The sequence below is a fragment of the Malurus melanocephalus genome, unplaced genomic scaffold, assembly GCF_030028575.1.
Source record: "Malurus melanocephalus ecotype Western Australia unplaced genomic scaffold, MMel_1.1 scaffold_196, whole genome shotgun sequence".
NCBI lineage: Eukaryota > Metazoa > Chordata > Aves > Passeriformes > Maluridae > Malurus > Malurus melanocephalus.
In genome coordinates this window covers 1,061,914-1,076,191 of record NW_026623428.1, presented here as the reverse complement: position 1 = coordinate 1,076,191, position 14,278 = coordinate 1,061,914, and the positions used below count along the sequence as shown (strand labels likewise).

At 38.0% G+C, this 14,278-nt stretch overlaps 2 protein-coding genes across 3 annotated transcripts in view; both read left to right on the top strand.

Moving 5' to 3' along the window:
* The window catches only part of DNAH12 (dynein axonemal heavy chain 12), a 53,198-nt gene extending 47,918 nt beyond the window's left edge, over positions 1–5,280 (top strand). Inside the window, exons 67-73 of the mRNA XM_057373395.1 lie at positions 282–467; positions 970–1,073; positions 2,096–2,300; positions 2,479–2,616; positions 3,106–3,197; positions 3,434–3,501; positions 4,336–5,280. Coding sequence (XP_057229378.1) covers positions 282–467; positions 970–1,073; positions 2,096–2,300; positions 2,479–2,616; positions 3,106–3,197; positions 3,434–3,501; positions 4,336–4,526 — 984 coding nt within the window. The 3' untranslated portion in view covers positions 4,527–5,280. The remainder of the gene's footprint in view (positions 1–281; positions 468–969; positions 1,074–2,095; positions 2,301–2,478; positions 2,617–3,105; positions 3,198–3,433; positions 3,502–4,335) is intronic.
* Positions 5,281–6,087: 807 nt separating this feature from the next.
* Positions 6,088–14,275, top strand: ASB14 (ankyrin repeat and SOCS box containing 14). 2 transcript variants are annotated; one of them, XM_057373418.1, is made up of 10 exons: positions 6,088–6,559; positions 7,076–7,130; position 7,199; positions 7,487–7,618; positions 7,715–7,873; positions 9,578–9,823; positions 10,520–10,691; positions 11,578–12,121; positions 12,947–13,100; positions 13,195–14,275. In XM_057373418.1, exons 1-10 carry the CDS (start codon positions 6,432–6,434, stop codon positions 13,386–13,388), a joined length of 1,785 nt encoding a protein of 594 aa, XP_057229401.1. In that variant the 5' UTR covers positions 6,088–6,431; the 3' UTR covers positions 13,389–14,275. The 2 variants fall into 2 exon arrangements, with proteins under 2 accessions (XP_057229401.1, XP_057229400.1); XM_057373417.1 differs by lacking the exons at positions 6,088–6,559; positions 7,076–7,130; position 7,199; positions 7,487–7,618; positions 7,715–7,873 and having other exon boundaries at positions 9,762–9,823; positions 10,520–10,596.
* Positions 14,276–14,278: the final 3 nt, after the last annotated feature.

Below are 14,278 nucleotides of genomic sequence, written 5' to 3'. Positions count from 1 at the left end.
TGTTTCTGAGAGGGAATCAGTAAGTAGATAGAAAGACCTGTAGCACAGATGATAGAGAATTCCCTGGAAATGGAAATTCCTTGGAATTCCTTTCTATATGAGAGGTGATGGCTCTATCACCAGTAATTCTGTCTGCAAATATCTGCCACTAAGGTCCTTGCTCATGCAGTTGAAACTAGCACTCATTCAGTGCCAGTTTTTCACTCKACTTCTTAAAGAAACCTTGGATCTGATTGCTGCTGCTTTATGTCACACAGATATTTCTTCTCATTTTGTCCTAGGATCTTCCCTTTACTCAGCATCCAGAGATATTTGGCTTGCATGAAAATGTGGATATTGCAAAAGATCTCCAGCAAACTAAGATCCTCTTTGAATCTCTACTTTTAACACAAGGAGGAGGCTCTCAGGGAAGTTCTGGGGGTGGTGACAGCACTCTTTATGCGATTGCAGATGATATTCTCAGCAAGGTATTGTATTACACAAATTACTTCAATTGTCTTTTTACAAAGCAGAAATTCCTGAACTAGAATTTTCAGAGTAAAGTAGATTTCATGTTGGAAGAAAAACCTTCTGGAAGTAATTTAGTGMAATGTGAAAGGAAGAACTTGGATGGCTGTAACAGACCACAGCTTTGTTTCAGTTGAAAGGAGTTTTGTTTAATAGGCAGGACATAGGAGAAAGAGAGAAAAGAGAACAGAGAAAATTTGAAACTCACAATGAACAAATTTAAAATTAACACACTGAAATATATTTATAACTTTTCAAAAAAATTCTCAGTTTGTTTTAAAAGATGAACATTAAAACCCCCCTAACTTTTATTTGGATTGAACTGCTGAGTGCTGTATTGATAAGATACTAATCAGAAAGTTTACTGGTACCTATTGCTCTGCAAATTTTCACGTTTGCATACCTTTAATGTAAAACCATATTGATACATGGAATGATTTCCAAATGTGTTGTCATTGGCAGCTTCCAAAGGATTTTGACATTGAAAGCTGCCTAAATAAGTATCCTGTGAGATATGAAGAAAGTATGAACACTGTGCTGGTGCAAGAAATGGAAAGATTTAACAAGTAAGAATGTTCTATTTTAGTAAATTTACCAGAAATAATTCTATTTACAGAAAAAAACATGCTGCAAATCATATCCTGTAAGCCCTGTGTTGTGTGATTTTGTTTTTTGTTCCCTTCTAATTGTCTGCAGTGATATCTGCAGTCCAAGCACCATTGCTCCTTGTGGAGAGTTAGTGTGTAGGATTGATGTCAGAAAAAAACCCAAAAACAAAATTAACTGAAAGAAAAGAAGGGAGTATGAGAAAGTACTAGGAAAAGAGAATGCAAACAATATTTTATATTCTTTTTCTTCAAACTTCACTTTCCCTTTTACCATCTTTTATTTTATTTTATTCTTATTTCTGACGTGTATGGTAAAGGTGTTATAAACTGTAATACATGCAGTTTATGAAACCTTTTCCATTATGGATATATTTCTGTTTGTTTCTTAATTGTCTCATGTGCTTCTGTTTGAAATCTTTTTCTCCCCTTTCTCTGATACTTTTTTTTCCTATGCCTAATTTTTCACAATTATTTTCCTAAATTTACAAACCTAGAATCACTTTTATTTTTCTCCTTTGACTTGGTTTCCTAATTTTCTTTCTTATCTTTGCCTACCTCTCCATTCCTTCTTTCTAGTTTTTTGCTGTTCTCCTCCTTTTCCATTTGTCTCTTCACATCTCCTGCTTTATTTTTTTCCCAAATGCTCTCTGGCCTTCAGTCTCCAAGTTATCCTTATTTGCAGTCCCTCTCTACTACTTCTTTTGCAATCTAAGCMTTTTTCCTTTATCTAGTATACAGTGGATACATTTGGAGCTCCAAATTTATTCTCTTACCAAGAAATTCAGTGGATAGCAGAGATAGAAAAGGAATTTATTACTCAGACGTGGCTTATTGTGCAGATATCTATAGGTATATATGTAAAAACTATAAAATTCTATAGATGACTCCATAATCCACTTTGTTTAGTTCTTTCCAATGACACTGTCATGTTTAATAAATCATGCAAAATGGGTGAAAATTGTTTAATTTTTTCATTCTAGTTTAATCCGAACTATTCGCATTACRCTAATTAACCTGAAGAAAGCCATTAAAGGACTGGTTGTCATGGATGCTGACCTGGAGGCTCTGGCTGGCAGTCTCCTTGTTGGAAAAGTTCCTGAGAAGTGGGCACAGCACTCATACCCAAGTCTCAAACCTTTAGGGAGCTATATTGTAGACTTGCTAGCAAGGCTCAAGTTTTTACAGGTAATGTACAAAGGGCAGTGCTGCCTTTTATATAATTTGTCTTGTATGTTAAAGAATTATTGGGAAAGACTTGATAGGCTTTGTTTAGAATTTCTAAGCAAAATTATATAGAAAATGGTCAAAGAGTATGGGATTTCTCTCTTTCTGATTATTCAGTGTATTGCTTTCCTCTTTCTAGGACTGGTATGACTCAGGGAAACCTGCTGTGTTTTGGCTGTCTGGATTCTATTTTACTCAAGCTTTCCTAACTGGAGCTATGCAAAACTATGCTAGGAAGCACAGGATCCCTATTGACCTTCTAGGATATGAATTTGAGGTACGGATAAGTTATAAATTAATATTTTATTAATCCAAGTCCTGATGTTGTGATAAGATGTAGTAAGTCCTATCTGGAAGGTTCATTTTGCAACTGACTGACTGCAGTCTGAAGAATCACATTTAATTATTTGGTAAGGCTGACAGGGTACATAATATCTGTAGAAGAGGTAGTTTCAAAGTGATTAAAAGTAATTCTATCACTGGACCCAGAACTCCACTGAAAAAAAGAGCCTATCTCAGTGTATATTTTTCTGTGCGAGTAAAGGCTGTGAGATTAAATTCTGTGTAGTTTTTATAACCTCCAATAAAGGTAATTAACAAACCCAGAGAAGTCTACCGTCTCTACAGATATATAGAGATAAATATCGAAAGGAGTTGCTATATTTTCCTCAGTTTGGATTGATCTGAAAATTAGCAATTGGCATAATAGCTCAAAAAAGCAAAGAGCTGTGCAAGTTTAATAACATGGGACACTTATTTCTTGCAGGTTATTCCTCAGSATACTGCTGATACTGCACCAGAGGACGGTGTTTATATCCATGGATTATTTTTAGATGGAGCTCGCTGGGACMGGGCCAAGTCAGTAACCAGTAACTGTTATTCTGGAAAGCTTTTTTCAGTGCTCAGACAAGATTGGTTTAAATATTTTAAGTGATACTTTTCATATTATTGAAATAACATGCCAAATTAAGTACTCTTTCATGCATGGGAAATGGGGAAGAAAAAAAACAAACAAACAAGCAAATAACAGCAAAAACAACCACTCACCAAACCACTCAGGCCACAAACAATTACTTTGTTACTTTCTCTCCCAGGGGAATGCTAACTGAGCAGCATCCCAAAGTGCTCTTTGATGCCATGCCCATCATTTGGATAAAGCCAAGTGAGTATGATTTCTCTGAAGTGTGAGCTATTCAACAGGAAATTAAAACAGTGGTTTCCTTTTTTTACTGAAGATTACTGAGGAGAACTTGTGAATGAGTTACAGAAACGGAGTGTTTTACCTCATGTGATTTAGCAGGGTTTGCTCAGGTTATTTTTAGCTGCTGTGATAGCTGTCTCTAATACTAGTAAGGTATTTTTCCCAGCTCTTGTTTTCTTTGATTGAGAGGAGTAAATCCCTGTTTTCATTTACACAAAATAAGGACTTAGTACTGCAACTGTTGCAACTTAGATGTTAGCAAATAGGCAGTGTTAAAATTGGCCACTTTTTCTGCTTGTGCACCCTCTTGAGGTTGGATTAAYGTGTTCAGACCTGCATGATTTCAGGCTTTGTACAAGTTACATGTAAGCAGTCTGGGAATACAAAGAGTTCCTGCAGAATGCAGATGACTTAAATTACAGTTAGCTTCTCTGGCACCTGGACTAGAATTCTTGTAGAACTGTGAAAAACTCATGTATAAGCTGTGTATTAATTAGGAAACTATTCAGATTTTAATGTGTCTTTGAGTATTACAAAGCTGGTAAAATCACAGGAAGGCATTGATTCCTGAAAACAAATTGTAGCTAAATTAATTTGGTTTAAGACTAAAAGAAACTTCACAAGAAAACACAAAAAGAGAAAAACAGAAAATTTTATTTGGTTGCTCTCAAAACTATTTTACATTTTTATTTAGCTTTAAAGATTTTACTGTAAATAATTAATATTTGTATGTAGGTTATGAATCTACCAATGAATCTGCTGACTCTAATGCATTATTTTGGGTTTTCTTTGAAGCTGTAAAATCAGACATAAAGGAGTCTAATGCCTATGTGTGCCCACTCTACAAGACAAGTGAGCGCAAAGGGGTCTTATCTACCACTGGGCATTCCACCAACTTCGTCATTGCTCTGAAGCTCAACACGGACCAGCCAGTCCAGCACTGGATCAAGAGAGGGGTGGCCTTGCTGTGCCAGCTGGATGACTGACTGAGGACAGTGCACATACAGATTTCACAATGTCTTGTGCTCTTTGGCTTACAGAGGAGGTGGAATTTAGTGTGTGAAAGAAACATCTGGAGGTTTCTGTGTTGTAAGAGGACATAAAAATACTTTCTGACCCTCAGTATTTTGCCTTAATTATGTATGTATTATTATTATGACCGTCTTTACAATCTATAAGCAATACAGCTAGGATTRTAGCCCTTGGTGGTATTATTAAAGTGCAAACATTTGTTTTGTGCATTAGTTGAATATCACAAAATATATTTTTGTGGAAAATGARGGTAGGCTACATTTTCTGAGAGAAACATTACAGGTAATAAACTTGATTCTGTACTTTTGTTTTCTTTTAAAATAATTTTAAAACATTACTCGAGCATTCTTTCTAGATCTCCTCGAGCAAAGAAARAACTGTTTCCATCTTGCATTCAGATACAGCCATCATCAGTTCTTTGCATGGATCCCTCCATAATATACAGTAGGAGTGACTGAAACACATGAAGGTCTCACTCCATTCCACCATCACTGTTACAGCTGGGCATCTGTGTCCCCCATTTCCCTGCTTCTTGGGCATTAAACCAGTGTAAGTCTGTCTTTCTGACTGCTTTTCCCTTTAAAAAATCTACTTTTCGGTCGCTTTTCTATTTATATTAGTGTGAAATATGATAAAGCAATCTGGAACATGTAATGATTTTAATAGAGTTTTTGCTTGGTTATTTGCTTGTCTATGTTTTTCTTAGTTGTTTTTGTTTTTCTGCTGTCTCTGCAAGAGACTCTTACTGCTTGACTCTTAAGCAAGCTCCTAACACCCCCTTCAGTTTGCTCTCCTAGGACAGCACTAAGAATTTTCTTTTCACAATGTAGTAGTGACTGCTATAGTTCTGAAATTCTTATTCCAAAAATCAAAAGTATTTTTACCAGGAAMCTGGACTTTTAATTCCTTCTTTTGTTGGCACCACTTGTCAGGTCAGACTATTAAACATAACTGACGTGTGTGAAAGAACCATGGAGAAAGTCCCAGAGTATCTTATGATTGGGTATTTATAGTGAGCTATTAATGGACATGGGCTCTGCAGAGATTGTTTACAATCCTGAAAATGTCACTTCCAACTTAATAATCTGTTCTTCAAAGGCTGAAGTGAGGTTTTCCATCKTTCAAAAGGTGAGGAAATTCAGTATACTTTCTCAATTCATAGGAAAATTAATAGCATTTTTAGGAAAATAAAGTAATCTAGACTTAAAATGTTTCTGTACTCATGCCACAGTATAATCAATTACTAACAGTTTCTCACTGTATGTGTTGCTAATATATTTCTCTTTTTTGCTACATATGTAATTACAGAACAAGGCCTTGCAGGCACACATTAGGTGGATCAGGCAACAAATTAAATGGTGCAGGTTTGCCTGGATTACTGCTGCCCAACTTTAAGATTTTTCTAGAATTATTCCAAACTTTGTAGTTGCCATGTTGACAAGTTCTTTAAATTTGCTCTGCTCATTCGTTTTGCCAAGTAATTTATTTGCTTTTGGTTTTACTTATTAATTTTATTTTACCTTGCCCTATAGTTTTTTTTTTATGTTTTGTTTTGTTTTCTTTCATTTTTTCAGGCCAAATCTCTTGAAAGACAGAAGTAGTTTTGATAAGGTAAAACAGATGAGAGGGTTGAGCCTAACAGAACATCTGAGATCTGGAATATGCCTAGAACAGCATGACTGCTTAAGCATATAAWGGTGTTGTCATTTATTTTCAATTACATGCCATTTCTCCTGATACTGACTCAGTGATTGTTTCTATTTCTATTACTCCAGATTTAACTTGAGGATTTAACATCTGCTTCTAATTAAAAAAGTAGTGTTTCCCTACAAAAGTGATCAATGTTGTGCTGATTTGCCATGAATAATTCTGTATATGTGGTTGATGGTGATTCTGATGAGGAAATCCCTACCCAACGAGCTATTCAGGAAAGCTTACAAGACAGGCACAAGACTGAAACAAGTGGCAGTGCAACAGAGCTTGAAAGGTAATAAGTTATTATTTCTATTTTGGGTGTTTTCTTRGCATTATTGTAAGCATATAGTAACCTCATTTTCCTTTGTAACTCCATGTGTTGTATTGTGCTGAGCTCATGGATACTGGAAAGTGCTAGTAGCTCACTTGTTCTGAGCTCTCCCTGAAAAAGTGTACCTGTTTCCTTGAAAATATGGAATGTAGGAAACTTTCAAATGATGTTTTGCATCRATATGTAAAAGAGTGTAAGGCTTTATGAAGAAGATAAATAGGTGGCRTAAAATTAGATTACTATGGGAGCTTCCCCTCATTTTAGCATTTAATCRTTGGCCTTTGTGTGAAAAATTCAATATTTATAGTGGTGGGAAAGACCAACAAARTAAGTCTTTTGATGTGTTAAACCCTGACAAAACTAATCTAACTTAGAGAAATCKAATATGTCATGTAAATTAGAATATTTAAATTAAGGTATAATTATATCCTGAACTTCATATGAACTTTTACTTCTCATTTTATTCTTTTAATTCAGTTTCCARTATACTGGAAGTCAAGAACATGGGGAGATCATTGCAGCAATTCGGACAGTTAAGTACAAATACACTTCACTGAGCCTACACCCCTGGAAATTGCTGAGCAATGTCTATATTTTAAGGGTTTGTTCACCTGATTTAAGTGCAGCTTTTCTTTGTATAGTCTTGGGAGGAGTAAGAAAGCTAAAACTAATATATGCAAAAGCTAACTTACTAGACAGCATCATGGTAGTGGGACAGGTTCAAGTGTTGSCCCTTTCAGAAATTCCATTGCTTGACCTCCTGAAATTAGGGAAATTATCTTTTAAAATAAGCAAGATACGTGGGTGGGATACATGACAGGGTATTAGTTGTTTGAATTCTGTCTTATGGTAAGTAATGGGATATGTGTCTGTGCTAAAATATCACAGGCCAAGAAGAGGCCTTGAAGAAGCTGGTGGGACACAGTTCTGCTTTTGAAGAAGCAGATCAGCAAGGCTGGCTTCCTGTRCATGAAGCTGCAGCACAGCTAAATAAGAACATCCTTGAAATAACTCTAAGAGGTACAAAGTCCTTCTAGTTTTCCACCAAAAAGATTTACAAAGTAGAGTTTGATGAATCATCCAACTTMAAATGTGTTCTGCTTTTCTGTATTTCAGCCTCCCGTGACATTACGTGGGAACAGACCACTCTAAAAGGAGAAACACCTCTCTTGGTGGCAGTAAGACGTTGTTTTGTGGAAAATGTCCACTTTCTCCTGCTCAATGGCTGCAATCCCAATGTTAAAAATGAAGAGGGAGATTCTCCTTTAGTTATAGGTGAATACTGTTCTTAGGGGTGGAGAGGTGAGGGAATGAGGTGAGAATATGGTTACACATTTTAGTTCTCAGTTTGATGTATTTAACTTCAATGCCTAAAACATTTTGCTATAAGGAGAAAAAAAATGTTTGTCTCAGCACTGAATGTGTCTGCCCCGGTCTGTTTTTCTCAGATGACAATTAGCTTTCTCCATGAAGTGCARAATGTCATCCTCTGCTTTCCTTGGCATCATTTCTGCAGTGGTGCCTGGTAACCAAATCCTTCTGCTTCTTCATGCTATTACTGCCCTTCATGTCTGCAGGCATAAACATTCATATTCTCTGCCCACACAGTATCTCCTTCATTGTATCAGCCTTCTCCAAAACCCATGGCAGTTGGGTTTAATTTTCAAAAATTATAGCAAACCAGTCTGATTTATCTGTACTATGTAGAGTGCAAAGCTCTGTTTGTCCCYATTTAAACATTGCTGGCATTAGTCCAAGGATGACAAGGGAAGAAGCCAGGCTGACATTCCCAGTTCATTTCTCTTTAATATTTTGTGATTTAAGAATAAGGTCCCTTTAGTAGTATGATTCTAATAGTCTCATGCCCACACTCTTTGTGTGAACGCCACTTTAATTTGATCATGCACGAGAACTGTAATTCTTGACTTGTAAAGAACCATATTTCACCAAAATGTTTTTCAGAAGTGTTCTGTTTTATTTCCTTTGCTTCCCCCAGTTTGGGCTATGATGCCTTCATTCTAACTGAATCGTAGCCAAAAAAAAAGAGAGTGTGTTCTCATAATCTAAATTCTAAAGGAGCACTCTAAGTTTCTTGGATGAATCTGTACATTTTTCTGTATTGGAAGTGTGGTTTCTTTTTCAAAACTATTCTTAAAGGAGGAGAAAAAGTCTACCAGTCATCTGTAGGACCCCTTGTCCAACTTTGTGAAATGACTGAAGCTTTAAGTCAGGGCCAACTGGTTTAAAAAAATGAAGGGAATTCCTAGATRCTTTCAAAGTGGACATGAAAATGCACCATCCCCCAAGCAGGGGATGCATGGGATTTATCTAAAGCAGCGTGTAGGTTTCAGATAATGGGGCATCACCGTTTCTGTCACAGAATGCTGTCACTGGTGTTCTAGCAGCTGTGGCACGTGAAGCTGCTCAGCCTAATCTTTCCTGCTGAAGGACACTCCATCCTGCACAGCCTGCAAGATCAAAGAAAGGAGGAGGGAAGGGTGTTGCCCAATCATTCCATCCTCTGGAGTTAATGCAAATTTCCCTTTTAAGATCCTCACTGACTTAAGAGTTCAGCTTATTAAGCTAAGAAGGCATATGAAACAGTCATTATAAGCTTTGTTTCGCATTATGTGACTGCTTATGGAGATGGCAGCTCCTGAGCTCCAAGGCCCTGGATGTGATCTCCACCTAGTGGCAAGGAAAGCCGTGTTCTGTTCCATTACCAAATGCAACAGAGAGAGAAAAAAATATATCTAGAGAAAAAGAGATTACTATTAAATTATTCCTTTGTTTGCTTAGTGCTATCCTGGAAGCAAAGAACRGACTTGTTGCTGAGCTGAACCTTTTGATGTAGGCTGGCGTTTCTCATTGTATGAATTGCCAGGAGCAGTTCTCCTGGGCTGCCACATAACAGCAGCCATAGTGCACACAATAGGATTGARTAACACCCTGTCTGATGCTGTGCTTGTTGTCCTACAGCAATCAAACATGATTCCTATAACATTGCCTCCCTGTTGCTACGGTCTGGTGCCAGAGTGAATTTGCGCTGTGTCCATGAGAGAACGGCTCTGCATGAGGCAGCCAGGCTGGGCAGGAAGGATCTGGTACAGCTTCTCCTGGAGTCTGGAGCAGATCCTGACCCCCGCAGTGGATATGGGCTCACACCCCTAGCACTGGCTGCACAGATGGGACACACAGAAATCATGGAGCTCTTACTGCAAAGAGGTGAGACTTTATTATGTAGGGCCTTACAGGAAGAGAAAGCTTCAGACACACCTTCAGAAATAGCAACAGGAATAACTCACCTTACTACAGAAAATTAAATGCCATCTGCACTGAGGATTTTTGTGATGTTATGAAGGCCTGAAAAAGTTCAAATTTTTTATTAAAATAATATATTAATATTTTGGTGAGAATTTATAATTGTTTTTAAATGCTCTATTGTTTTCTTAAATAGAAAGTAGACAGGTCACCTTAGGGAAGACCTGACATTTATTGTGGGGAATTTTACATGATGGTTCAGCAGCACTGGAACTGGATTGCATGAACTGTTTGAATACTGGGTTCTCTCACATTTGCAATTATTTTACAAAGACCAGAGAGGTGTAAAAGAATTGAAATGTATTTTATGTAAGCTAAAAAGCAATTGTTTGGACGAATAAGAATCAAACCCCTTGTTGGCCCAGTTCTAGGAGCAATTTTTACTGTCTAATTGTGTTCAAAGCACTCTGCACCTTCTTGTTCCCAGAATTACATAAACACATCTAACATCAAGGATCCAATATGAAGATTTATACACACGGTGATTTTATTTGGTGAAGAATGGAATTCAAAATGCCATGTGACTGGGGGGTTGGAGATATTAATTACAGCTGGATATCAACAGTGACTATTGTGAAAATCCTTGCTGCTTCTTCCCAGGTGCTGATGTTCTTTCACAGGCAAAGGATTGTGCTTCTATACTGTTTGAAGCAGCAGGAGGAGGAAATCCAGATTCTGTGAGTCTTTTACTAGAATATGGGGCTGATGCCAATGTACCAAAGCACTCGGGTCATTTGCCAATCCACAGAGCTGCATATAGAGGACACTATCTGTGAGTTAATATACTTAAAAATCAAGTAATAGTGACACGAGAAATACTAATTTTACTAATTTTACCTAATTCAAAACAAGCAGCAAATCTGTAGTGTTGTACAAGGAATTATTTTTGACTGTATAAATATTGTTCTGTGTCTAAATGTAAGAGACCAGTCAGGATTAAATCTTYATCATTTTAGGATGTACATCCAATCCCTATAGTATTTCCCCACTTGTCACAAGTAGTAACACTGTCCAGACTGATGCTGAGGTTCTTAGGACATCCTCATTCTCTTTGGGTCAATGTCTCTTGTCCACCCCATCACAGAAATGTGAATGTACTAAACAGGCAAATTGGGAATAAGGGTTATCCCTGTTTTAAAGAGTAAGACTGCTGGAAAATATGTATGCTAAAATCACAAATATCAAAAGAGAAACAAGAATCAGAGAATTCTTAATTTCTGTATTAATATTTTGTGTACATTGTTATATTTAAACTTTGATGTATATATGGCATTATAGATTTTATGTATTCACATTATAATATATATTCTATTAACTCCCTAATTCCTATAGGTTAAACAACAACACTGTGCTTTCAACATTCAGGAAAMGCTTCTATTGAGAAGGAATCACTAATTCCTGTTCCAAGGAATGGGTTTTTCATGAATAATAGTGTAATATATTTTATGTGTAGGTGTAAAGTCAATATCCATTGCTGGCTAACAAGTTCATTGGTTCATTGTTAGCAATTCAATTCAATGCATGCCATGGTACTGATTTGGTATATTAAGACTAKTTTAACAGTCATGATGAATTCTGAACAGAGAGAAAGTCAAAGATGAGTTAGCTGAACCAGTATGTTTAAGATTCTCAAATGCTTCTGTTTTTAATTTTTACAGAGCCCTGAAATATTTAGTTCCAGTGACTGATTTTGCTGCCATTAAAGAAAGCGGGATAAGTCCAGTTCACTCGGCAGCAGCGGGAGCACATCCTCAGTGCCTTGAGCTTCTCCTCCAGTCTGGCTTTGATGCCAATTTTATGCTGGCTCAGAGAGTTCGCAAAGGCTACGACGACCACAGGAAATCAGCGCTGTACTTCGCCGTTTCCAACGGGGACATCTGCTCCACGCAGCTGCTGCTGAACGCCGGAGCCCTGGCAAACCAAGATCCCATCAACTGCCTCCAAATCGCCTTGAGAATGGGCAACTACGAGCTAATGAACCTGCTGCTCCGCCACGGGGCCAATGTCAACTACTTCTGCCGTGTGAACACCACGCATTTCCCCTCAGCCCTGCAGTACGCCCTCAAAGACGAGGTGATGCTGAGGATGCTGCTCAACTACGGCTACGATGTGCACCGCTGCTTCGACTGCCCGCGGGCCAGCGGCTCCCACTCGCAGTACGTGACCGACGGCTGGACCTCCACTGTCATCAAAGACACCATGGTACGTGTGGCACACGGCTTCCTGTGCTCTTCTGCTACCAGTCCTTCCTCCAACTAAACTAAAAGGTGCTTAGTGTAGCGTCAGAAAAGGTTTTGAAGAGTTTACACAAAGAGAGGAACAGACAAARCTTTAAAATTTAATAGGTGTTGTGAAGCCTGGTTCACGACAGCAAATCATTGTAAACAGTGATTTGGAATTGTGAAAATATAGCTGATGCCATGCTAATGATCAGTATGGAATTGGCTCTCCAGGGCAGTCTTGTCCATGCTGTGAAAGCAGGGATTTGCAAGCTGGCTCTGCATTGTTCTGTACCAGAAACCAACACTGCAAAGCTATTGTAAGGACCCCTGGAGTTGGTGGGATAAGCACTGAGCAGAAATTAGCAAATCTAAAGAGGTTCCTAGAGACATCCATCAATGTCATTGTTTTGCAGTTGTAAAGTCCATTTGAACCTAATAAACCCTTCTTTACCTAAAGATAAGGGGATGATGCATGCACTAGGCTGGTGGATTCCCCTATTAAGCACCTGGGACACAAGTCTAAATTCTACTTAGAGAATAGWAGCACTCCTTTTTAAGCACCCAGTTACCAAATATACAGCTGCATAAGTTTATTTTTGGATCGGGTACAAAACAATCGTCTTTCGGATTTTTAGATTCTAATAGTGAGGTGTATGCAAGCTGTGGCAACYTCTAAAACCCCATATCTAATGAAACATTCATTCTTCCTTGGATTCTGCCCCAGTTAGTTAACTGTTCTTGTCCTCAGAGACTGAAGTAATTTTAGTATTAACTATTACCTCACTTAATGTTTTGTTTCTCTCAGTTCTGTGAAGTGATAACCTTGTCCTGGCTGAAGCACGTGTCTGGGAAAGTAGTGCGAGTCATGTTAGATTACRTCGATCACATTAAGATCTGCTGCAAGCTCGAAGCAGTTCTCAAAGAACAGGAACTCTGGCCAGACATCAATTCAATTTTAAGTAAGTATCTGCTTCCATTTTTAATGAAAACAAGGTGGCTTGGCAAGGGGATGTTTTTGGTTGGTAGCATTGTAATTTTYCTTCTCCTTTCTAGCAAACCCTCGCTCTCTGAAGCACCTTTGCCGGCTGAAGATCCGGGCGTGCATGGGCCGGCTGCGTCTCCGCTGTCCTGTCTTCATGACCTTCCTTCCACTGCCAAAGTGCTTGAAAGACTACATACTGTACAAGGAATACGATCTTTATGGACAGGAAAACTTCACAGGGATCTACAACCTCAACTGTGCATAAGTATTACTCTTGTACTTCGAAGGGAACGTTAACGTGAATAAGACTGTTGTGCTTTTTTCTTTTGGGATTTTCTCTCCTCTGTATATTAAGTAATGCCAACGTTTTCATCTCACCCCCCGAAGAAAATGGCAAGAACTCGAAAATGTAAGTATTGGTGATCCTGTTCTATGGCTATCCTAAAATGTGACCTAGCTGAAATTTACAGCAACAGTATTTTAAATGCCTAGTGTGACAAGATAAGGAAGTGTAAAACGCAGGGCTGCAAMTCTTGTGTTATGGCTAAGTTAAAAGCTGTCATATCAGATACCACTAACCCTATTCCAAGGTTAAACTCAGGGCTTAGTTAAAGGACAGGGATTTGATTAAAACGAAGAAGGGATGTAGTTCTTTTTTCTCCTGTTACTCCCTTCTCTTGACAAATAGTTTTTATTTGTGAAGTCCTACAGTGAAGTTCTGAGGAGCAGCTTAAGTAATTTTTTTTCACCCAATAAAGTAATCCCCCATTCTAGGCAATGAAATGGGATTAAGCTTTAGAACCCTCYGCTTATCTCAGCAGCTCATGTGACATACCAATGTTTCAACAAGGTGGCACTGCTGAAAGACCTGTTAGGTCTGCAGCTCCTTCTSTATGTCCCATCCACCACGGACTTTTGATTATTCTCTCTAGAACTGGATTTTCTTTTTACAATGCTGTCCCAAAGCCATGCTTGCAATTTTTTGAGCTTCTCTCTATAGAGGTGGAGCATAAAGTTTTTGGAGCCCTGCCATTTTAGGAAGTGTTACAGAAGTCTTAGAAAGACCTACACTATGCCTGTTACTTTTAAAAATACAGCAAATGTCAGTACCTATGTTAGAAGAAAAAGAAGTTCATCACCACATTTGGCATTAGT